At 38.8% G+C, this 25598-nt stretch overlaps 2 protein-coding genes across 7 annotated transcripts in view; one reads left to right on the forward strand and one right to left on the reverse strand.

Annotated features, from left to right (window-relative positions):
* The window catches only part of LOC130930784 (dynein axonemal light chain 1-like), a 44897-nt gene extending 36083 nt beyond the window's left edge, over window positions 1-8814 (reverse strand). For 2 of the 5 annotated variants that reach the window (XM_057858901.1, XM_057858900.1), the window contains exon 1: window positions 1708-3481. In XM_057858901.1, the coding sequence (XP_057714884.1) occupies window positions 1708-1842 (135 nt within the window). In that variant the 5' untranslated portion in view covers window positions 1843-3481. Of the gene's footprint in view, window positions 1-1707; window positions 3530-3629; window positions 3696-4483; window positions 4625-4727; window positions 4855-5007; window positions 5064-5139; window positions 5196-5323; window positions 5434-5709; window positions 5749-7523; window positions 7676-8482 lie in introns of those variants that run through there. The other 3 variants (XM_057858903.1, XM_057858902.1, XM_057858905.1) reach the window with 3 other exon arrangements.
* The window catches only part of LOC130930783 (gephyrin-like), a 43576-nt gene continuing 26403 nt past the window's right edge, over window positions 8426-25598 (forward strand). For both annotated transcript variants that reach the window (XM_057858898.1, XM_057858899.1), the window contains exons 1-7: window positions 8426-8665; window positions 18154-18232; window positions 18305-18362; window positions 18551-18643; window positions 20236-20330; window positions 20435-20501; window positions 22690-22995. In XM_057858898.1, the coding sequence (XP_057714881.1) occupies window positions 8602-8665; window positions 18154-18232; window positions 18305-18362; window positions 18551-18643; window positions 20236-20330; window positions 20435-20501; window positions 22690-22995 (762 nt within the window). In that variant the 5' untranslated portion in view covers window positions 8426-8601. The remainder of the gene's footprint in view (window positions 8666-18153; window positions 18233-18304; window positions 18363-18550; window positions 18644-20235; window positions 20331-20434; window positions 20502-22689; window positions 22996-25598) is intronic.

Consider the following 25598-nt stretch of genomic DNA (forward strand, 5'->3'; position numbering starts at 1 on the left):
GGGTTCTTGTCCCCATTAACCGCGAAAAACGAGGGATCACTGTACACTGGTCATTGTGAGTCATCCAAAGTCTTTCCAACCAGCTATTCAAGTCATCTAGTGAAAATTTCTTTAAAAAAAAAAAAAAATATATATATATATATATATATATAACCCTATATATATTTTAATATCACAATATAATATCGCAAACCCCCCAAAAATCACAGCAATAGTTTTTTTCCAATATCATTCAGGCCTAATACAGACCCTCTGAAGATATACAATCATGTGAAAAACTTAGGACACCCTATGGAAGCCTGTGTGTTTTCTAACATATTTGGTGATATGGATATTTTAATATCAATTTTAACAATCTTGAGAGATTCGGGAAAAAAAATGGTTCGGGGGAACTCTTGTCGGCTTCCTCTAGTTTTCTTCCGGTGACACAGCAACGCCAACGGAGATGGAAAGCTTGAATGTAGATTTTCACCTCATCAACATGTTGATCATAGAGGCAGTCGGACATCCGGGCATTAATGACATCACCAGCCACAACAAAGCGTCGCCATATTGAAATAGGGGCAAACGACGGGTCACAAGCAGTTGCTCTGTCGTGCATTGTAATACAAACGTGTTGAACTTTCGTCTTATTTGCGGTCTTTTTTCCGTTTGAATGACTAAAAGTTGCTGTGTTGCGGGTTGTCACACAAGGAAGAGTTCGGAGCCGCATTTGAAGTTCCTCATTCTTCCTCGTAAAAAGAAAAGGAGAAACAAATGGCTGAAAGCAATTAATCGAGGAACAGTAAAAGAAGACAGTTCGATGGACTATTCTCGCCTGTGGGAACCTAAATCCAAGCACATTTACGTTTGCAGCCGACATTTTATTACTGGTGAGTAAACTTTAATCGATTTTTTTTTGCCCCAATTAGCTGTTAGGATTCAATAGACTAGGCAGTGGTTATTATTACCGTAACCGGCAACTCGCAAAGCGTTATTTTTCTTTTGCCATAAACTGCTCTGATTAGTCAATCGGTATATTATTGGCCTGGTGGGAATTGGTTATTTTGCCTTGACATGTTCACGGCTAAATAACGCTTGGAGGCAAATTACCGGTTACGGCAGAAATAATCAATCTGTTTATACTACCAGTTTTCTTAGTTCCACACAGTACATATTCCGCGTAGTTGATAAAGTTCAACTTACTGGGTGACTTTATGAGGTAGTTGTAGATGTTTCCGAACTCCACTGCAGGCCATTCCTTTGGATTGTTCATTCAGCTATCAACATTTGTATGATCAACATTTATTCAATGTTGATGAGCTGAAGATTTACATTCAAGCGTTCCATCTTGCATTGTTTATTTTTTTTCCGTTAAACTTAACTGCCGGAAGTCAACAAGCATGCTCCAAAACCGTACAAACATAACGCCACACCCTCTAGTGGCTCGGCGCTGAATTACAGCGCAACGCGTTCCCTCACCGCAGAACTATCGAATGCTCATTCATTGCCGTAGTCACTTCGCCGTCACCGCAACGCAGGAGCATACCTCAGGCTTCAGACGTCCAATCCAGTTTGACTGTGATGATTAGCAGCGATTCAATCTCCCAGTCAAACTGGATTGGACGTCAAGAGCAGCTAATGGCAGCATACGAGTATTTAAAGCATATGAGTATTTAAGTACTGTAACCTGTTGGAAGGATGTACTACAGAGTATTTGACACCTACCGCATTGTGCTCGCCATACTTCGCCCTTCTAAAAGTCTCCGGCGCTGGGACATGTAGGAGTCCGGTGGACGTCATTAATTTACACAAAATTACAATGGCCTGCTTTACCTCCACATTCGCTTTATGCCGCTGCATCACGCAGTACAACAAACTTCAAAATGAGACTGCTTTACCTCCACGTTGGCTTTATGCCGTTGCAACATGCAGTGCAACAAACTTCAAAATGAGACGAGACAAACGACTTCCTCTATTTAAAATTCTCGGGAAGTTGAGGGTAATCAAGGAGCATTACTGCCCTCTTTTGGGCAATGATTGAACAACAACTTCTTGTCATTTTAAACTTTGTAATCTCATTTCATACAGGGATATAATGTTAGAAAAAGATAGGAACAAAAATCAATACAAAAAGTAAGATTTTCTCTGAGTGAAATATGGGCCACTTTAATTAAACACCAAGCTCATATACTTGCAAGAAGTCATAACTAACTTCCATCACTATAGTCTGTACAAAAGTCAAAGAAACAAAGACATATGGGCCATTTTTTAAATAGGCTACCATTTGTGTCTCCGGGATAAATTAAGCTTTTTTTTTTTTTTTTTAAACTAAAATTGGACAATACTCAACTTTGTGTGTGTGTGTGTGTGTGTATTATCAATTGCCATATGCTATGTTCCCAGTGTGTTTCAATCAAATTCAGTCTAAAAAAATAACTAATATAAGTAGAAAAAAATTCCAAAATAATTGTTATGATTTGATTGTCCCGGATAAACTATCTTTAATCATGTGTTGTTTTTAGATTATAACATATAAATAGATTTATTTAAAAAGAAAAATGAAAAATCTCCCATTTATGAATGACATCACTGTTGTGCAATAACATCGCACCAGTGGCAGGGAATTGTACAGAGGATGATTAGTACCACCGAAGGAAAAGTAAAATAAAAATCTGGCCAAGGTACTACAGAAGAGTACGGAAGAGTATTACGGCCACTGAGAGAAAAAAGAGCTGGCCAAGATGTGACCTTAAAGTCAGAATTCTCACTTTTTTCTCAGAATTCTGACATTATTCTCAGAATCTTGACCAGTGTTTTTTTCTTCTTTAGTGGCCCTAATCCTCTTCTGTAGAATTCAACAGTGGTAAGCAGTTTTTTTTTTTTTTTTTTTTTAAATCATTTAACAATCATATTTTGCAGTTTTGTGACATGTTCAGCATGGTTGGTTATGATATGGCCACTCTTTTAAAGCTATATATCAAAGAAATTAAAGGAATTGAATAATTTCAAAAGGTATATTTATAAAATTATAGATTTCTCATCAAATATCCAAAGTTATGTTAGCTATTATGCTAACAAAGCTGGTCTGAGGGATAAATTTAGCACAAAATGTCCCCTCTGTTAGTGTCCACTCTGTTGTGTCCAAATGACACCCTATTTAAAAAATGACCCATATTTGTAGTTTACAAATAATTATTGTCAGAGAAATTTAGTGTAGTTTTTAAGTACTTTTCTAGACTAAGGGCTCATTAAATTTCTATTTCTTAAGAGGCACTCCAAGGTGACACCAACCACGTAGACTGAAGTTTACAGCTGACCAAGGATCTGAGTGAATGGTTTCTAGTTTATCCACAATATACTATACATACTATTTGAATGGTAGCAACAGTAGCATAGCACTGCAGAGCTGGTTTGACATTTGATTTTTCACAAAAAGAAATTTCAAGATGATGACTATCAAAGAGAACTTTTGTAGTTTTGCAGCAAGACAGTCCTAGAGCACATCAGTCGTCATCAGCACCTGCATCTTGTTTAATGACTGGAATCCCTGGAAACAATAGAAAAAGAAAGGATGTATCATCCTTCCACTGTAGAAAGCAAGCATACTGCACATCAAATGATATTCAGTGCCTTGTGGGTGAGACTACTTAATTGTGCACTGGAATCAAAGTGGGAGGCTCCCCCAGGAGGTTTTCTCTTCAGTCCCATTGAAACTACAGGATGAACAGCAACGTAATTCATCTCAGGAAGACAGTTCAGTTCTGCAGTACTTTATGTGCTTGTGTATATTGTCTCTTGGCAAACAATATATATATAATATGTGAAGTTGTGGACTATAGACCAGCAGTGTCATTTTTTTTCCAAAGCACAGAAAAATAAGGCTTGTATGTAAATAAGTCCCAGGATGTGACCCAGTTAGTGAAAATTAGTGTTGCATCGATTACATGTTGCATTTTTGGGTAGGCTCGCAATGCCAATTCTGACAACCAATTGTGCGGTATCAGCCAATGCTAATACTGTATCGATGACACATTTTTGGAAATACTTTATATACAGTTTTATTTCTTTTAATACTGAATTGCTGCATACTCACGTGACTGTACAGTAAATTATATCAGGACTTGGTCAGACACTGCTTACCTCATTGTGTGCCATTGACGACACTAGATGTCTATGTAAACTGGGATAGGTTCAAGATTCTAAGTGATCCATAAAAGTCATGAAGAAATATTATTAAAGAGGGTAAAACAATACTAAACTAATTAATCAATTAAAGGATGTAGATGCCATGTTTGCAATTTGCTGGGACCCAGCCTGGGTGACGTTGTTAACTTTTCTGTAAATGTTTTCTTTGTAACAAACAAATCATATTGTTTTTTTTGTTTTTTTGTTTTTTTTTGCTAGCTTCAAACACTCCAAAATTTTAACGAAACGATCTAAATTGGATGAACAAATTTACCAGCAGTGGGATTTTAAATGTCTCAAGTGCTGTAATTCTCACCATCCAGTTTTGTCAGTCTAGGTAATCTTTTAGTAGCTTCATCCATCCATGTTCCATCAGGGGTGTGTTTTTCTTCTAGAGGATTTCCCACAAAAACCAGATCTACAAGGCATGGTAAATCAGCCAACTTTGCAAATTCTCCTGCAAAAAAATGCAATTAAAGAAACTCAATTATATAATCGATAAAATATGGTTTAGCTTCACTTTTCTGCACATCAGTTGTATTGAGTGACCATATGATTACCCCAATCTTTGACTAGGTTATTGGACATATAGAGAACCCTTAGTTTTTTCATCAAATGAACTCCCTTCATTTTCTCAATCAGGTTGTAAGAGATCCACAATTCTTCTAATGTGTCGCCAACTGCATCCTGTAGAATCGACACACACATGATGTGATTGCATGTGTTATTATGCGTTATAAAACCGACAAAAATACATAATAATAAATAAATGTTCAGAGTGAAAAACAAAAATGTTGAAAATATTTACAAAATTTAACAATGTAATGTATGTACACTCACCAAGCCAGTGAAGGCCTTGATATTATTTCTACCCAATGATAAAATTTTCAGGCTTTCTGGAAAAACAGAAAGGAAAATGATAGTAACAAGTCACATGCTTTGTTTATAACTGCATGTTTGATAAGTCCTTACTTAGTTCTCCTAAATTGGTTATTTTGTCAATGCAGTTTGTGGAAAGACACAGCTTTCTGGGGATGCAGTAAACAGAGAATAAAAGACAGGCACAAAGACATGATAACTGTTGGGTAAGCAGATAAACATCATACATTATTGCATATATACTGACAATTTGATTTAAGTCATGTAAATGACTCACTCGCAACAGGGGATTTTGCTAAGAGTGGAATCCAACTTTTCAATCGGGGGAATCTGACCATAGAGCTTTATAACTGTGGCCTCTCCGCTCTTTTCTCCGGTTTTCTCCTCCTGAACACCAGAAACACATATTAAACAGTCCTATTTCAATCACTACTATCGTCCATATTTACCAGAGACTTAAAATCCCTGCTTGGAAATCCGGCATATGTTGGTTTAAGTACCAGCAAAACCAGTGCCAAATCACAACAAATCTAGCAGCTGGATTTGTTGTGTTTTGGTACTGGTTTTTTTCTAGTACAAAAACCAGCATGTGCTGGATTTTTTTAGTAGGGATGTTACAGTATATTGCGTCCGTATTTCTAAAATGCTTGATACACCACTTACCCATTTGGTCAGCGCTTCCTTTATTGTTGTTGCTTTCCCCTAGGGACATGGACCAAAGAAAGAACTGTATACTGTTGAATTTCAAAAAGTTGTCCCATTGTTTAAGAGTAATCACAAACACTATAGACTGGTTTTGAAGGCTAACTGCTAAATTATTATCATTTCATATGGACTAATGTTCTGCTCAAGGGTGTAGGTTTGCATATAGGGACGGTAGGGACATAACATTACCAACTTTTCAGGATGCTCAAATTGTCTTCACCATCTTTAAAGCAACCTTATTATTGATTGGCTGATGACATGACCCCCCCCCCCCACACACACACACACAGAGGAAATCCAGCCCCGACACAAATACAACACGCTGCCTCCTTCGAAGACGAGGAATATTTTTTCAGCTAGTGGCAGCCACTGTAAGTAATGTAAAAATGTTGCGGCGGTGGGGAACACACCGCTAATTTTGCTACTGAAAGTCCGACCTGCATCAGAGTTAGCATAATATTAATCTGTGTGAATTTCCTGAACTCAAGGAGAAATTCCTTTGAGAGAAATATCCTCCTGTATGTCTTTTCTACTGTTAGCGTTAATTAAACTGTGAGAAATGTACTTAAACAAGGTTTACCCTCTTCTCCCATATTTTCATTTTGAGTTTATTTTTGTGGTCTTAAAGCATCCCAAAAAAGGTTTCATTTTTTGTTAAGTTTGGCTGTGCTTCTGGACAAAAACAGTAGTGTTACTTGAACAAAGGCTCCATTTTTATTTATTTTTGTTATACGCTGAGATGTTTTTTCAGTTATATTTATTTATTGAGACAGACAATGTTGAGTGGTCTTAAGACAAATGTTTTTTTTTTGGGTTTTTTTGCATTCCTGTAGTTGAGAGGTTATTAACATGTTTGTATTAATTGTGTATGTTAATATAATTTAAGTTATGTTCAGATACTGCATTTTAAATTTGCTAATAAAATCCAGACATTTATTCTGGAAATTTTCAAAATATTTCTTTAGCAGTTTTTGAAAACAAAAGTTTGAATTGAACAGTGTATCACCTGAACCGACACATATGCACTGCAAAAACACACCTTAAAACTTGTTAAATTCCTTTGTTTTTAGTGTAAATCTACCAGAAATAAGTGAAATGATCTGTCAATGCTTCAAGTAAATTTTACTCACCTAAATTTCTTGAAATAAGAAAAATAGCTAGCTGAAAACATGATTAACATACTTATTTTAATGTAAAAGTTATCATCTTTAAAAAAAAAAAAAAAAAAAAGAAAGAAAAAAAAAACTTGTTTGTCAGAAATTTTAAAAAAATCTTAAATCAAGGATAGATATTTTTCTAAACATTATTTGAAAGCATTTTTTTCTGGATTTAGGTGAAAAATTACCAACTTTTAGATGAATGGGCTTAATAAGAACACATAGTAATATTTACTTAATTTAAATGGAATAATCTGATGTATTAATCTGTTAACTAGTCTTTAACACTCAAAACAAGATGGAGAAAATTATTCGACTAGATTTAAAATGATCAGATTAGGACGTTATAAATGTGCATTGTAAAAGTTGGTATAAGTCAATACAGATTTATTTTGCATTGATAATTTAGTTTATCAATTAATTAGATTCATATTCGTGACAAATGTAGCCCTGATCCCCGTTCACCCAATCTGTTTGGTCTTATTAATGTCCAGTCCCCAGCAAAAAGTGTACATGCAGGTCATGCTGTTATATCGTCCCTACCAATATTGAATCAAACCTACGCCCTTGGTTCTGCTATAGAGAATAACAAAAAATTGTCGACGAACTACTCACCACCATTTCGAGAGGACGCTGCAGTTGCTATGACAGTAGAGTAAACAAGCTAGTTGCGGTTACCGCCCACTTTCTTCCGGCGTCCAAAGAAAACTCCGCTCCCGAAAGTTTTATTATGTCACCGTTGAAATGGCATGCAACGGTCCGATGCACTGAAACATCAAAGCGGTCAAAAAACACACGTTTTTACACGTCAAAATCTAACGTGTAAAAATTTACACGTCAAAATCTGACGTGTAAAAAATAAAAAATATATATTTATATATATATATATCGTTCATGTATAAATGATTAGCCGTGTGACTGACTTGACTCAAGCTATGCCAATGGGGATAACAGGTATGGAGGTAGATTTGACATATAACAGGCGGCCTCCCCAAAATCACTTGCTAGAACTGTAGAAAACCTAGAACTGGTTTCTCATGCTGGAACACTATCCTCCTATGTTGCCATGCAATACGTGGGGATTCACATATTTTAAGTGTATTGGAGGATATATTGAATTATCCTTTTAAGACCCCAGTTTTGTCGAATAATCATAATGTGATTAACGTCCAATCTATTTGAAGTGGGAGGGTTGACATATACCAGAATGTTCATTCGCCGCCTCCCCCTCGCCCTCCCAGTTCAAATGTAATGGACGTCTACTGCAGTAATAAACATGGATTGGCACCGAAACACAGGCATTCAAAGCCAGTCTTCCCGTTTTAAATGAATCGGACGTCTATTGTTGTCAATGGCAGCCAATGAGTGAATAATAAATATATATAGTACTGTATATTAAAATATAAATAAATACAGTATCCTATTTGAAGACTTTTTACTTCGTGCAAAATTGCTCTATTAAAGTCGGTAACCCACACAACCCGTTTTTTTCTTGCGTGAAGCCTGATCTTATTTTTTAGGCAACCTAAAAATACACTTGGAGCGATCGAAAAACGTAGTGTACATCCACGCACGTCCACGCACATGCGCCAGCACGCGCAGCCAGTCGTCCTCCAGAGGTGCCGCGGCAGCTAACGTTCCACAGCACCGATTCTCTCTATGTGCTGTCACAGTGCAGACAGCGGTTGTAAACATGGCGACGGACGGGATGGTGCTCACCAACCACGACCATCAGACCCGAGTGGGAATTCTGACAGGTAAGAACGTGTGAGAGAAAATATAGTGAAATGCCCCGAAATTGCACAGCTATGTGCCGCTTTCCCGTCGTTTGCCGCTGCTCGACGGTGTCACGAAACGAGCTGTTTTCACTGCAGAGCTAGCCGTGGTTAGCTACTATGCTAACCGGTTCCGTTGACTGTCATTGGTTTCACGCTAGCATCTAGCTGTTTGACAGGTCAGACAGATGTTGCATGCGGTTTAAACCCACGACTAAGCTTTTATGTGTTTATATGTTTAATGCAACAATTCCATGTGGGTTGTAAATACTTGATGCCACGTGATTCGACACTATTTTTGGTTAGATTCACGCTGCTATAGCGAGATATTTTAATCAGCACTAGCGGCATTAGGGCAGTAGACTTTTGTAAAATACTTTCAAAATTACGGTTTTTCTCGTCACAAGCCTGTCTGGCAAGAGGCCTATACGTTAAATATATGCTTTTATTTTGAAGATCATTTCCCTATTTCCTGTAGAGCTCTTCTTTCGTTGCTACCTTGATGCTGGGAAGTGGTATAATTTTTAGCAGTGTAACGACTGTGCAACCTACCAAGCCTATGAGCTGCATTATTCATGTATTTTTGCAGATTTGTTGCCTGCTTTTACGGGCGTATTTCGTTTTCACGATTACACTGTCACTTTGACAGACATTTTGACTGTCCAGCCTAACCGTGTAACCTTTCATTTCAAGAATTTTAATCTGTTAAGCATAAATCGAGGGCTTCTAAATTTAATTAGAAGGCTGGAGCCGTCAACGGAGCAAAATGAATTCTCCTCTGCAGGTTGTTTAGCAGCTTCATTAATTCGTTCGCCGATGTTTTCCTTAGAGTCGTGAAGATGAGGATGGGGACTAGCGGAGAGTCGTGTGGCAGTCACCAGTAGGCCTACTGCCTCCTCTCCAAGGCAGGAGGAGACGTGCTCAAAATGCTCAAAGAGGATGCAAGGCATCCAGCAGCTTACTGCTAAATCTTTTGTAGTGATTTTGACAAGGTAGCGTTTTATTTGCAAAACCTCGTGAACGACGTTAACAGACTAGCCTTTTACATCTAAAACACTTTAGTAACATCAGCCTAAGGTTTGACCCAACCATGTCCTGTGTTTAAATTTATTTATTTTAAATTGTAACCTGGATTTAAAGTGGGAAATTCAGTTTCCGGAGTAATTTTGTGGGGATGCTTTGCTCTCCCATGGGTCATTTCCCATATATTTAATGGGCATTTTTGGTTCACTTCCTTATTAACTCATTGGCTGCCATTGACAGAGCTAGACATCCAATAGCGTACCGCACGGATGCTATTTTTAGACCATGACGTCGCCATCGTAACACGGAAGTGGGTCAACATAGAAACGCCCTCTCATACAATCCATGTTATTTATGCTTGTTTTCTCCGGTAGTCTTTCAAAAAAGAACATGCCGAGTAAACACTGCTGCTATGGAACTTGTAAAAACGACTCTAAACATTACGACATATGATGTTTTCTTCATAATTTTCCCGAAACCAAAAACTCGGAGGAAAAAATATGAAGAATGAATAAACTTGCGCGGATGTCCAAAAGACCAGTTTAACGGCAGCAAGGTGAAGCCATTCACATTTCAATATGCAGTAAACATTTTGTTGGGGGCCATGGTCCTACAGAGGATGAAGAGGTAAGCCATTTTGATATTTTTATTTTTTAGCGTGGCGTTTTGCCATGCTCCTTCTCTATGACAATGAATGACCTGAAAACAATTAAAATGGTATCTGACTGCCACTGTTGTTACCGTTTCTGTTGTAAAAAAGCCACTTTAGTAAGGGGGAAGTGTAAATACATTATATCAGGGGTGCACATAAGTGGTCCGCATGCGTGCATGCGTACTGGACGTAGACAAATGCGCTGGCCCTCAACGACTTCCAAACGCTTTTGCGTACCGATGGCTGACCACTGTATTTGCGGCGGACACGAGAAAATAACTTCTCAAAATTTTGAAGAGGCAGGCCACACTGAGTAATTACTTTAGTGATGGGACGAAATGAGCCGAGGTTCCGAAGCTTGTGTCGAGTAATAGGAGGGGGGTTTCCACGAAGCTTGTAGCGAGGAGCGCTTCATTTCGGCAAAACCCGGAAATGATGACGTGGGAAGCCTCGCCGGCGGCCGGCTGAATCTCGTGAGTGCTTCGGAAGTGATCCAACGTTTGGCGCACATTGCAAAAACAGGACGGACTACGGTATAAATTGGTTGCAAAACGCAATGGCGATCGCCTGTTATCTCACATTTTGTGGATTTCGGGCTCCTGTACTTGTTACATCTGTGCGCAACAGTGCAACCAGTGCAATCTTTTTTCGAGCCTTGTCCTTTGCTTGCGATGGAACCTGCGCGAAAAGAGCGATCCTCCCCTGTATGGGAACATTTTGATTTGATTGCTTTCAATAAGGTAAGGGAGAAAAACGACTTTAATATAAATGTGAGTGTGTGTGTGTACCTATCTGAACCAAACATCAACAGAATGAACAATCCATTAGTGTACTGGGAGGCACAAAAGAATACCTACCCAAATTTATATAATCTGGCACTCACATTTCTCTGCACCCCAGCTTCATCTGTGCCTTGTGAAAGAATATTTTCTAAAGCTGGTGAAATATTTTCCAAAAAAAAAGAAACTGTTTAAAGCCAGCCACTGTGGCAAAGCTATTATTTCTAAATAAAAATGAATAACAAATTACCCTTAGCACTTGTTGTATTTTGTTCACATACTAAATTACTAACACAAGCACATTCATATCTTTGTCTTAAGCAAATAGCCATTGAATTCTTAACAATGTCTCTTAACTCTAACTTAACTCTTGGGCTTCTAGACCACTTGATGGCGCCATAGGGTAAATGAAGCACCATGAAGCTTTGCTACATGTGCAAACCAATTGGCTGCAAAGCTTCATTGCTTCATGAGGCTTCATTTGGCCATCACTAAATTACTTCCGTGTTCCCCCACCCCCGTCAAAAGACAGACAGACGACAGAGACGTCACCGGAGCTACCGAAAAAAAGGACTTTTGCTGAAAAGTGGCTACAGGAGGTACCATGGCTAGAAGCAAATGATGCTCGCACGGAAATGCGGTACAAAATGTGCTGTGAGAATCCCAATGTCGCCGATAAGAGCAGCGCATTTTATGTAGGGTCAAAGAATTTCAGCCATCCAAACTTTGAAAAGCACGAAAAAAACAGCATGTGGCAATTAAGCAAACTATCGATGTCAAACAGGACCCCACTCGCCCTACGGACAAGTGGCGGAATAAAGGTAATGAACAACGACATGCACTGACAAACGTGTTTTTGCTCGCATTTTACAAAGCTAAACATGCACGTTCAATGAGGTCTTATGAGGAGGATATCCCACTTTTAAAAAGGCTTGGAGTTAATGTGGGAGCCGCATAATGCCCTTTATTTTGAATTGGTGCTTCTTATTTCTTTACATTTCACTTCAAAGTAATGGCAATTTTGTTGTGCCAGTTGATGTTAATCAAGCATTAATTGTTAATATAATTAATTAAAGTTAATTGGCTCTAAGTAAAGCTTGTCATAAATTTATTGCATCGGGCGGGTCGGCTCTCAAGCTCAATGAGGACCAAGTCACATCTCCAGGTCCTCCTCTGAGAACCTGGGCAAAAAAATTATGTGCACCCCTGATTATAGAATTAAGATTTGTTATCAATGAAAAAATTTAAAGTGTTTGTTGGCTGTCACTGAGTAGCATTTGCGATCGCTACACAAAAATAGCAATGTAAATTGCCCCCAAGAAAGGTTAGAGACTTAAGACAACCTGAGGATATAATACTAGTATATATAAGAAAGTAATATATATAAGAAAGACAGGGCATATGGTGGTAAAGGACAGATTGTTGAAACAGGAGAATGTCATTGTCAGTGGCTTAAGAAGCAATGCACAAAAGTCTTTTACAGCCCTCGACACTCAAGCCATCTCTTTAACTGAACATTTGTATGTTCTTCCACATCTTTACCAGTGAATTTGGCACCAGGGATATCATTTTCGGACAGAATTGGTAGGTTTAGCTCAGTAAACATCTCGTTCATACACTATTTCCATACATTTACTATTAGGGACAAATGGGAGGTTGACCTGCCCTAACCACAATTGCTAACGTCATGAATATTAAGGAGCAAAAGTATTGCTTGCGGTATGCCATTCAATTTTACTGGGAAAGTCAAAGACTCAGGACTTTGTGTCGGCAGAGCCTCAAAATAAGAAGACTCGAACCCACGAGCAAAAATATGCCATCGGGACAGCCTTAAAGTTAACAACCAATGTACTGTATTAGGCATATATTTTTCATCGTAATAGTTAATGCCGAGTGTTAGTTGGTTTCAATTTACAATGTTTCACAATTCAATGACCGGAAAGACTGATAAAATTATTCAGGAAATATTTTATTAACAGTTTAAAAATTGTTAATAATTTGATCCTAGCTCACTACTATTATCAGTTTTATTATTTTCATTAATTCAAATATGAAAACAAGCATCCCAAAAGTTTTCTAAGTACTGTACTTGAATGTTCCTTGCGTGCTTATTAAAAATAATTCAAAACAAACATTTATCACAGTTTATAGAACTGTATCGCCTGAATGTATGAATTTTTAATGACATGCTTATTAGAGGACACGGAAAGAAAAGGTAAAAGCAGTTCTGTATTTTCCAATTGTTGCGTTTTGCTAGTTGGAGTGTAAAGACAGAGCTGCAGTACTTTGTTGTTGCTCAAGTAGTCGACAACTCGGCTGCGTAAGGATGAACACTGCAAAGATGGTTGTGGTGGGGGTTTCAGTAATGTAGTTGTGTGCATGTTTCCGACCAAACCTGCCAGACACCCTGAGGGCAGTATGAGTGCTGGAAGTCCTCAAGTTAGACCTGTGCTCACGTCCCATCACTGTCCACCTTGATCGGCATTCAATACTAACAGCACTACAAAGTTGACTGTTTAGCCATCGTGCCCTGTTCTATTCACAGATTAGAGAAGTTTTATACTGAGCACATGTGACAGATGCGAGAGCTGGAATGACATGTTGTTTCACTGCCTGCAAATCATCCAGTCATAACCAGTTTTGTTTGTGGGTCTCTGGCTACGTTTACATGCAGCCAAAACCTTGTCATAATGGGGTTTTGGCAGTAACTCAGTTATTCAAGGCCAGGTAAACAAGTTCAAAAACCTGTATTCTGTTTTAAACTGCCTGGATGGAGGGCCCAAAAAGTCACTTGCTTTTTCTTCTTCTTGTTCTTCTTGGCGAGGACACAAACTAAAATGGCTACTCCTCCATTATTTGTTTGGTCTCCTGCTGTAGGGTTCTGCCTTTACCGTTACTTGTGCCGAAAGGAAGTCCTTAGAAATTTGACTAGTTGTGAATATAAGGTGTTCACTTGTTAGCTGTGAACCAATATAAAAATAAATTTAAAAATCAAGACTGACAATTTGGTTAATGACAAGAATTGAGAATGATTCATTCAGGTACTTCACTGCAAAAGATGCTGAAGTCAGGGGGCTATACCACTACTAAACTATCCATTACTCTTAGCCAGTGCTTCTCAATTATTATCTGTTACGCCCCTCCCAGGAAGACGTATAAGTTTCGCGCCCCGCCAATTTTCTGCCACCACTATAAATAGTATTATTTGTCAATAAAATTTTTTATCATAAGTATTATAAGCACCGTAATTTTTGGACTATAAAGCGCACCTGACTATAAGCCACCACCTACCAAATTTGACACGAAAACAGCATTTGCTCATAGTTAAGCCACACTGGACTATAAGCCGCAGCTGTCCTTGTTGTATTATGGGATATTTACACAGTAAGATATTAACCGGTAACACTTTATTTGACAGCGGCATAATAAGACTGTCATAAGACCAAATGAACCACCATGAAGCTTTGAACCGATTGGCTGCCAAGCTTCATTGCTTCAAGAACCTTCATTTGACCATCTCTGCTCCGTTGGAGGAGACAATCAACCTCTGCTACCACCTGCTGTCAACACTGTTGTCGTCCAACTTGCTTCCTAGCATGCACTGTAGCTCTACAGTAAATAACGGATGTCATTTTGTGTCGTCCGGCAAATTATCTCACTTTTGAATGGATGTAAAAGGTCCGAGCTGGACATAAATGGAGTTAGTGACATAATTTGCCGGATGACACTTAATGAGATATGTCATAAGCATTTATTAATGCCCATGATGTTGTCGTGTCATAATTACGACAGTGTTATGGCAGTCTTATGACGTCGCTGTCTAATAAAGTGCTACCTATTAACTAAAATAAATCAACAAATAAACCGCACTGGACGCAGAACTCAAAATGAAGGAAAAAAGTAGCGGGTTATTGTCCGAAAATTACGGTACACCTCTGCATAACATTGTGTCCTTTACAATATTAAAGAAAAAGTAAGATAGATCAACTTACAATAAAGTATAACTGTGTTAACATTCTTTTGTTTGTAACAGTAAAAGACAAAGTTCAGCAATTTGCCTGAGTTAAAATTTTTTTTAAAAAAAGTGCATCAATCTGCCTGAATTTAACAAAGAAAAAAAAAAGTCACATCAAAACTAAAAATACACTCAAGGTACATTTTTTGACCATTTGATACTGTAAAAGATTAATAAAATCAATATATAATAATAAATTCAAACTGAGTAGCAACATTAACTCATGAGGACAATATGCCAAAGAATTTGACGGAAAAAAAAAAAAAAAAAACGACAGCGTCATTGGACAGAGAGGAAGTTTTTATTTTTACTGCTGGCAGTATCAGCTCCTTTGCTGTGGTGTGAGGTTATTTTGCACTGAATAACTTGGTAGGCCCCCTTATATGATGCTAACAGTGCTTGCAGGTTTACTGATGTAACACTGTGAAACAAAATGTGGGACGATTGTTTGCAATATTCAGCCCCCCCCCCCCAAAAAAAAGAATCAAGTAGGCCTGCAGCAGATTATTTTAGTTGTCGACTAATCGATGAAGTATTTAGTTCGAATAATCTCGTAATCGGATAAGGAACATAAAAAATTAAAATACCTGACCTGAGCTTCAAACGGTATAAAAAAATAAATAAATGCGGATATATGTAAAATAAAAGAACAATTGGCTAACTTACATAGTAAAAGTCCGGTAGTTTAAATGCTATATAATGCCAAGGTTTTTTTTTTTTTTTTTTTTTTTTTTTTTTTTTTTTTTTTTTTTTTTTTTTTTACAGTGCTCTTAACAAATAGGTAAAACACATGTTCCCACAAAAAATGGCTAAATAAACCTTTAAATTAACTTTTTTTTTTTTTTTTTTTACAATGCTCTTAACAAATAGGTAAAACACATATTCCCACAAAAAATGGCTAAATAAACCTTTAAATTACGAATGCATTAAAATAACATTAGCTCAAACAAAAACTTACCATATGTTGGTCTTAACAGGGAGCAGCTGGATTCAGCCATGTGAAATGTGGCAGCCTAGAGGGCAGTGTATCCACCCAAATCAATGAAACTAAAGGCAAACACTTTCAAAACAAACCATTACAGTGCCACTTTAATTAAACGAATACTCGAGGCAGGAAAATTTAATTTGAATATTTTTTTTCTGATCAAATACTCGAGTTAATCAATTAATCGTTGCAGCACTAGAATCAAGTGATGTCTTACTTGATTTGGCTTCCTGCTATCGGCTGCAAACATTTTTAGACACTGTAAACAGACCGGTCTTTCCTCGACTCCCATTGTATTAAAAGTCAAAGCCAAAACCTGCATATGCTCTGTCAAATTTCCTCGTCTTAGCTCTTCATATCTCCAGTGCTCTTTGCTGTGTGCTCTTGTTTGGTTCGAAAATACAGTGCACACTCTGAAAATGAGAGCGTCACTGCCACCCACTGAGTGGATGTGCAATTACACTTTATTTTAGTACGGCAAAAAAGTATGTTCCTCGAGGTCACATGCGCCACCCCCGGCATCGCTCTGCGCCCCCCTATTTCAGAAGTACTGCTCTAAGCACAGATTTTGGCTTATAATTTTGGACTGTATGTTGTCCTTTGTGTCCAGTCCATTAGACACTACAGCAGGGGTGGGCAAACCGGTCCTCGAGGGCCGCAGTGGGTCCTGGTCTTTGTTCAAACTGACCCAGCACAGATAGTATAACCAATGAAGTTTCAGCAGAAATGAGAAGCACCTGACTGCAATCGACTGATTGCACTTGTAAAACAGCAGATTGGTGAAAATGTGTCCCCTAATGGGTTGCAACAAAAACCCGCACCCACTGCGGCCCTTTGTGGAATAGTTTGCCCACCCCTGCACTACAGTATACCTTAGGGGCGAAGCTTGTGGGAGCGGCGGCACCCGGGTCAGGGCATCTTAGGGGGCTTAGTTTGCAGTTGTGAAGGGGGCGTGATTGGTCAAGGGGAGGGTCAGACAGAAACGTAAATTGATGGGCGGAGCTGTAATATAGTGTTAAAGTGTTTAAATACACACTCACACTCCCCCGCCGCACCGGGACCTCAAGGGGGCCTGGTACGTGGGCATAAGGGGGCGTGGTTTTGTGAGGGGAGGGTCGATCTTAAAGGTAAGATAGAGCTGAAATATAGTGTTTAAGTTTTAAAATATCTCTAATTTTTCCCTGCTCGGCTGGTTGTCTGGGGGTGCAGGCAGAACATTTTTCACTAGCACCACCCCACACATCGGACGGACCTTGAGGGGCCTGGGAAAGTGTGGAAGGGGTTGCGAGTAATTATCCACTTGGACCCCCACCCGCCGGATGTTCACTTACGGGGGCCTGTTCATACTCATTGCACTCGGGCCCTGTTCACATTTGTTTCGCCACTGTTCTACCATATTTTTGATCAGTTGACCTGCTGTTTTTGCAATTTGCTTGTAAAATATTCAAATACCGTGTATAATTTAGCAAATATAGTATTAGATGGTATAAGGCATAGCCTGTTCTTTACCAGCATGATTGTGCTATAGAACTCATAGCAGGCTTAATAGAAAAACTACCCAACAAAAACTTCTTACCTCTTCCAACGTGTCAAGCATTTTTGTAGTACCAGTATAAACATTGTGGTAGACCCTGGAGTTTGGTCTCTGGATTGGAATACCCATTCAAGTCAATATTTTCAAAGCAAGCACCTTATGCAAGGAAATTGTAAGTCAAATATTGTTTAAGGTCTTCTTGATATGTTCATCTTGTACAATAAGACATGCCTTGCATCAATTCAGCACTTTAGTAATAGTGTGGCTTAAGTGTTCCAGATCATAATTAACTACTTTGTCATTTATTATATGAATGTGAATGTTACAAATACTTTTTGTAACAATTTTCAATTTGAGTTGTTAACACTTCTAAACAGGGTTGTTTTCCAGTTTTCTAATTTAGCTATATCAATAGCAGTTGTAGTTATGATAGTTTTGCATGGTTCCTTTTGGCATGTCAAAACATATGACCTTCTCCACAGTCAGTGACAGTTGTTTCAAGAACTTGGCTGAGGACAGAAGTGGGGTCAACTTGAAGGACCTGGTCCATGATCCGTCATTGTAAGTCTGCAAACACATTAGCACAGATTTGTACTTTTACAGGTTACTCTAATTACTTCTCACAACCTGCAGGTTAGGTGGGGTGATCGCTGCCTATAAAATTGTTCCAGATGAGATTGATGAAATCAAGGTATCTGAATGTGCTTTGGGCACATGAATTAATACATTGAAGTCATGACACCCATTTGATGAGCATTAGAAACCTGTAGATATTAAGTCTTAATTTTTGAAGAGCCTAAGGTCTGACAAATTAACGCACTATCCCATCTGATTTCCGGAGTAGATTGCAGTTCTTAATTCTACAAATTTCTTGAACAGGAAACACTTTTGGAATGGTGCGATGACCAGGAGCTTAATCTCATTCTTACAACAGGAGGCACGGGATTTGCACCGCGAGATGTTACGCCAGAGGTATTGACATTTCATCGCTAAAATAACCTCAATGTATTCCTCCTTCATTTAGATATGTGGTCATGTCTCAGTTGAGTCGGGTGTTAACTAAGACCAAGACCTTGATAAAGTGCATCTCAGCAGAAAGAATCTTTTGTAATAAAGTGGAAGAACAGAATTTCATTTTTCCGATGTGTAAAAGTGGAGAAAATTTTGAATGATAGACTATATTTGCTGGAAGTAGGAAAAAGAGCCGTTGTCATACATTTTTAAATGCCAGGACCATTTTAGCCAGTCAAGTGGGAGTATCTCAGAATGTTTCGCCTACTCATCATGCATTGGCTACCCACTGTGCTATGCGCCATCAATGGCCTATACACCCTTTAATGGACCGAGGAAGTGAAGCAGGCTACGTCTGAGTCTTAGACGAAGAGGGAAGACAGAGACATATTGCAAAGGTACAGAAACTATAAAGTGTGTGCTTATTTTCTTAGCCACCTTTTACGAGTGTATCAGCGTTTATGTGCTGCTCACGCATGGCGTGACTAATGTCACGTCTTTTACATTTAGTTGGAATCTCATTATCCAAAAAGTGCCAAACAAACAAGTTACACCATAAACAGTAAACACATATATGCAACATGAATACGGGGTAAATAAATGCTCTAGAGGGATAAGCGACATGGAAAATGAATGAATGCATTAAATTTAGTTTGATTGCTGACTATTCGTATCATTTTCAGCCCACCAGATTATAATGACGCCTTATTTTGCACATTTAGTTATAAGAGGACTGTCGTGTACTTTATTTGTACTTAAAGCACGTTCGCTGCATGTAGTTTGCGTTCAAGACCTCACTGTTTAGGAACATTAACTAACACCACAAGGACCATGTTATTTTTTTTTCTACATCGATAGTATGGGTATTGTTTACACGCGCAGGGAGACAAAGAAAGGGTAGGTGACAGTAGGTTGGGATCAATTAAAAAAAAAAAAAAAAAGAACGAGGTAAAACCATGGTGAGAGGCATATGAAAAAAAAAAAAAACAAGCCCAGGATGTAACTAGCAACAAGGGGATCAAGAATACAAACTGTCAAATGGCAGCAAGTCAATATCTCGACAACCCGCCTAGGATCGGTTTTAAGACACTGCTGATGAGCTGGAATTTGTTGCAGGTACGATGTCAGGAACTTATCCCACAGCTCAGTAACAAAACAATCTGACCAGCAGCAGAATATGCCAGTCGTCATACTAGCTCTGCTGCTACATAGCACAGATATTCTCCCCGTACAATCCAACCGCGCCATCACCCCCAGCGTGCATTGCACGCATAAAACATATAACATATATGATAGGTCTAGGTTATAATGGTCTAGTGAAAAATTTTGGTAGCAACCTGTTTGTTCATTTATTAAAATGTGACATCTTTTTAAAATGATATATAGATTATTTTCAGGAGCATATCAATAACCTATAGCAATACAAAGTATCGCAATATATCAACATATCGATATATTGTCACACCAAAATTCTAAATTAGTGCCTCATGTCCTAAAATCATAATGTGGGATTTAATCAATTGCTCACTATCAAGCCTTGTTTCACACTGTAGGCCACCAGAGAAGTGATTGAGAGGGAAGCTCCAGGCATGGCTCTGGCAATGCTAATGGGTTCTCTGAACGTTACACCGCTGGGGATGTTGTCTAGGTGAAGATATAAATTCTCCTCTGCTCACATTTCACATTTTATAACACAAATGTGTTTTATTGTACCTTTTTTCACATGTCTTCATTAACAATTTTTAATTACAGGCCTGTGTGTGGTATCCGTGGTAAAACTCTGATCATCAACCTACCAGGGAGCAAGAAGGGCTCTCAGGTACTTTACTGAGATTTTCTGTCACATTATACTGTTCCTCAAAGGGTATATTCACTTAGAGTGGCTATAAAAGGTCTTCACCAGGGTTGTCCAAACTATTCCACAAAGGGCCACATTGGGTGCAGATTTTCATTCAAACAGTTTGAACTCTGCCAAGTCAGCCTTTTGTCTGAAATTCTGTTTAATAATCCTCATGAACAAAATCTCGAGGCGCAGCTGAAACATTAAGAATTTTGGTTTGGTGTCCTAAGCATTGCATCGCTGCTTTTTAGAGATGATGTGGTTCTTTCGGCTTAGTCGAGCTGCAACCCCAAATTTTAACTGGAGCAGTTCACAGCTGAATTTGAAAAGGTTGGAAAAATAAGCATCTCCAAATCAAAGACCATGGTCATCAGCCAGAAAAGGGTAGAGAGCCCTCTCTAGTTCTTGGAGGAGTTCAAGTACCTCAGGGTTCACCAAAAGGGGGATTTGTGTGGTATCTGTGGTGACAATTGGCTAACATTATTTGTACTGCACCAAATTCAATATCCCTTACTAGTATCAGTACCGATACTGCATTAAAATGATCGGTATCAGGGAGTATTAAGAAATAAAATGCCAATGCTTTGCAACATGTACCTGTAGATATTAAGTTTCCAACCGCTGTTTGCCCTACCCAAGATGGCTGCCAGCTAAGCATGCCGCCATAAAAACAGGAGCACATGTCACTTTTCCCAAGATGATGATAGACATCCAATAGTCTTTCACCCTATCATTCTTCTGCTGTGAATTTCAATGGGTTTGTCACTATCAGATGTCCAATCCATTTGAAGTGGGAGCCCTCTCACTTCCAATGGATTGGATTTATTAAACAATACAATTTGTTCTTCCTCTGGCCAAGATGAACCCTCTCACCAATTAGTTCATCACTAGTAGATGTTTAATCCATTTAAAACAGGAGGGTGTAAGTGACTAATGTTCATACATTTCTCACATCAACTATAGTGCCATCAATGGCAAACAGTGATTTAAGCAATATCTGTCCAAGCCATGATAGAACATTCAACTGAGTGTACAGTAATTTAGTATTAAAAGAAAAAAATAAAAATAAATGTTTAAAAAAAAAAAAAGTGGCAATGATCATTAGAGCTGGGAATCTTTGAGCACCTAACGATTCGATTACGATTACGATTCAGAGGCTCCGATTCGATTATAAAACGATTATTGATGCACCCCACTCCTTTTATTTTTTTATTTTATTTATTTATTTTTAATTTGTTTTGTACATTAGTTCCAAAATTGTTCAAAAATCCTCTCAGGCTAAACCAAACTACTATTTCAGTATCAAGTTAACATATAGCAGTAAACAAATATACAAAAATAACAGTAAATAAAAAACTCCAGTCCCCATTCTATATCAGCAGCTTTAAACTACTTTCAATTAATTTAATGTTGTGAATCAACCGTTAAAGTTGTTAAAATTGCTCCTGTTATTCCATAATTTCTCTTTTGTCTACTTTCAACATGTAAAAGTTTTAAAACTATTTTAAAGATAGATTCAAGTCAATATTTTACCGATTTAGGAGTACAGTATTTTAGATAAAAAGTTAATTAGGTTCGCTTGGAAGGTTCGCAACAACAGCCTTGCAGGGAAGTGTACTGCTTTAAGATGGCGGCCGTTACTAACGCCCGCATCTAGTTTTTTGTAGATGTGCTGGTAACGATACCGAAGCTATAATGCATCTAGTCCTATATAAATGATATCTACCGTAACATAATGTGGCTTGTAGCAGCTTTTCGGCAGCAGTCAGGTATGTTGTTGTTTTTTTTTTTTATCTCGTGGCATGAGTTGAGCATTGGCGTTACCCGAGGGGCCGGGTAATGAGAAGCACGATGTTTAGCTACTCTCGCTCCGTCCCTAATTGCGTACCGAAGACCGCACGGCGCGCTGAGTGTGTCGTACTTCTGCTTTACTTGGCATATTTCAATAATCGGAATTTGGATGTTTGTGAATCGTTCTCGAATCTTCCACGGCCGAATCGCGAATAATCTAAGAATCGGAAATTTTGCACACCTCTAATGATCATTATCCACATTGGCCAATACCACACAACTGGTTCTCAGAATCCACATCGGGAGGTCAAAAATGTTATCAGTGCAACACTAGTTGTCAACCTCTTATTTTTGTGCATTGTGCTTTTTTTTCCAGGAGTGTTTTCAATTTATCCTTCCTGCTTTGCCTCACGCCATCGACCTGCTGCGCGAGGCGACTGTTAGGGTTAAATCTGTACATGCCGCACTAGAGCAACTGCCTTCTCCTTCTTCTCTGCTATCCAACGCACACACCAACGCGCATGCCCACTCGCATACTATGGAGCGCGGCACACAGTGTGAGGAAGAAGACGATGAGGAGGAAGACCGGCGGAGAGGTCGACATGCACACCACCACCACCACCACCATCATCATCACCAGCACGGCTCCTCCCACATTACCGCAGCTGCTATCGCTGCAAAGGTAACAGATTGGGGGGGGGGGGGGGGTCATACAGTACTACTGTTGCAAACTTGATCACAAAAACTTTTCGAAAGTAAACCCAAACCTTAACTGTATTGGTTGGTACCATATGATGCACTATACTCTATGGCTAGGTTCATACTACAAGTCTTCATGCACAAATCCGATTGTTTTTGTTTGTTTGTTTGTTTCCGGCTTGAGCGAGGCATTAACTTGCATAGAAGTGGATCATTTCAGATCTGATGTAGGTCACTTTCGTATGTCATTTTAAAGCCAATTTGGTCGCATTTTTCAAAATGTGGAGACGGTCTGAACTCTCCCAAAACCCAAGGGTGGGTAGTAACGTGTTACATGTACTCCGTTACATTTACTTGAGTAAATTTGTGAGAAAAATTTAAGAGTAGTTATACTAAGCCATACTTTTTACTTTTGCTTGAGTAGATTTGTGAAGAAAAAAAACGCTACTCTTACTCCGCTACTCCGGGCTACACAAGAGTCATCAGATTTTAGATTTATTTCTTTTTTTTTTTCCAGCGATGCCAAGAGTATCTCTACCAATTTCACCAATGAGGTGTTGCAACAATAATGACATCACTACAATATACCAGATGCAAGCTTGCCGTTTTATGATCACGCCAGCCTGTTCAATCACATGGCGTCTATAAAGCACCGTAAAAAATGAAGTATTTGACATAGAGCGCTGCCCTCAACATGACTCGATTCATTACTTGTGTATTCTTTTCACCAAATACTTTTTACTTTTACTTGTGCGGGAGTATATTTTTTGGATGACGACTTTTACTTGAGTACCGTATTTTTCGGACTACAAGTTGGACCTGAGTATAAGTCGCACCAGCCATAAAATGCCCAACGAGGAGAAAAAAAACCCATATAAGTCGCACCGGAGTATAAGTCGCATTTTTCGGGGAAATTTACTTGATAAAATCCAACACATAGAACAGATATGTCATCTCGAAAGGCAATTTAATATAAAAGTACAATAGAGGCATGCTGAATAAGTGTACAGTGTACAGTGCATGAACGACGAAATGCGAAAATACTGTCCTCACCAAGACGCTACGGCTCGGTCCTGGCTATACAGCGAGCTGAACTCCCAAATGACGATGCTGGACGTCCTTATAATTTGCTGAATCAATTTCGTCCTCGATACCAAACAGGTTCGCATCAATGTAAATAAATGATAATTAGGTGCTATTACGGCAATGACACAAACGGTTAGCATGCGTTCGCTAGCATTAGCACATCGTTCAAACAACCACACAATTGGCTCTAAGTGTCCGATCGCGGGTGAAAAACACACAACAACAACAACAACAGAAAAGCTGATACACACAGGCGTTGCTTCTGTAGGGATATTTTACAAGCATAAACAATGAACTTAGGTTTGCAGCCTTCTCTCACTCTCTCTCTCTCTCTCTCTCGCCCTCTCTCTCGCCCACTTGCTCAGAGACACTGCGTAGCTGTCCGTCTTCTTCTGGCATGTAAGCGCTCTACTTCGCGTAAACAAGTGCGAGTGCGCGTGAAAGCACCACAAACTAAAACCATGCATTTCAATATAAAAAAGTCAATAATACAATTGAACACACATTGCCGAACGCGAACGCGGCCATAGCTATTAAGAGTTATTCAGATAACTATAGCATAAAGAACATGCTAAGAAGTTTACCAAACCATCAGTGTAACTCCAAAACAATGTGTTAATAATTTCACACATAAGTCGCTCCTGAGTATAAGTCGCACCCCCAGCCAAACTATGAAAAAAAAAAACTGCGACTTAATAGTCTGAAAAATACGGTAATATTATTTTGAAGTAACACTACTCTTACTTTAGTACAATTTTTTGCTCTACTAACCTCTGCCAAAATCTTCCACCATTATAGTGTCTTGGTTAACTGTATAGCTGGTATTGACGGCGCCCAACACCCAATCCATTAAGACTGGGAAGAGCGAATTAACGTTTGTCCATTCGAAACTAGAGCATTCACAGTCACTCTTTCTGATTTTCGGGGCATTACCAGGTCACTTTCTGTTCATTTAAGGGCATTTACAGGTCACCTCCTGTTGATGGAGTCATTGCCAAGTCATTTGGGAGATTCCCGGTGTTCTGCCAGACCAGCGTACTTTATCAGAATAGCATACCAGTATGCCAGTCTGGCAACTACGTCTATCATGCGAGTTAATTTAATGACAGGAGCATTCTACGTTTACTACAACGATATTCTACTTCATTTCAGAATTTGAAGACGATTTACGTCCTTTCCTTCACATTTTAAATTCACACAAGACAACCGTGCTTTTTTTCCCCCATCTTTTTGTGTTTTTATTTTGGGCTGGTACAATGGGATCAGAAAAGCATTCCTATGTATACTACGACAATGTTCTAGTGATTATCAGAGTATCATTCGTCTGTATGCTACAACAATGTTCTAATGTATGGAACAATTCTACATCATTTTACAGCTGATGTGTACCTGCTACAACGCCGATAATCAAATAGTTTAAATTTAACGATGCAGTGAATAATACTGTAAACGTGAATACCCAATGAGGGAACGCAGAACGTGACCCACGGCGAAAGGTGA

Source organism: Corythoichthys intestinalis, chromosome 15 (assembly GCF_030265065.1).
Source record: "Corythoichthys intestinalis isolate RoL2023-P3 chromosome 15, ASM3026506v1, whole genome shotgun sequence".
Lineage (NCBI taxonomy): Eukaryota > Metazoa > Chordata > Actinopteri > Syngnathiformes > Syngnathidae > Corythoichthys > Corythoichthys intestinalis.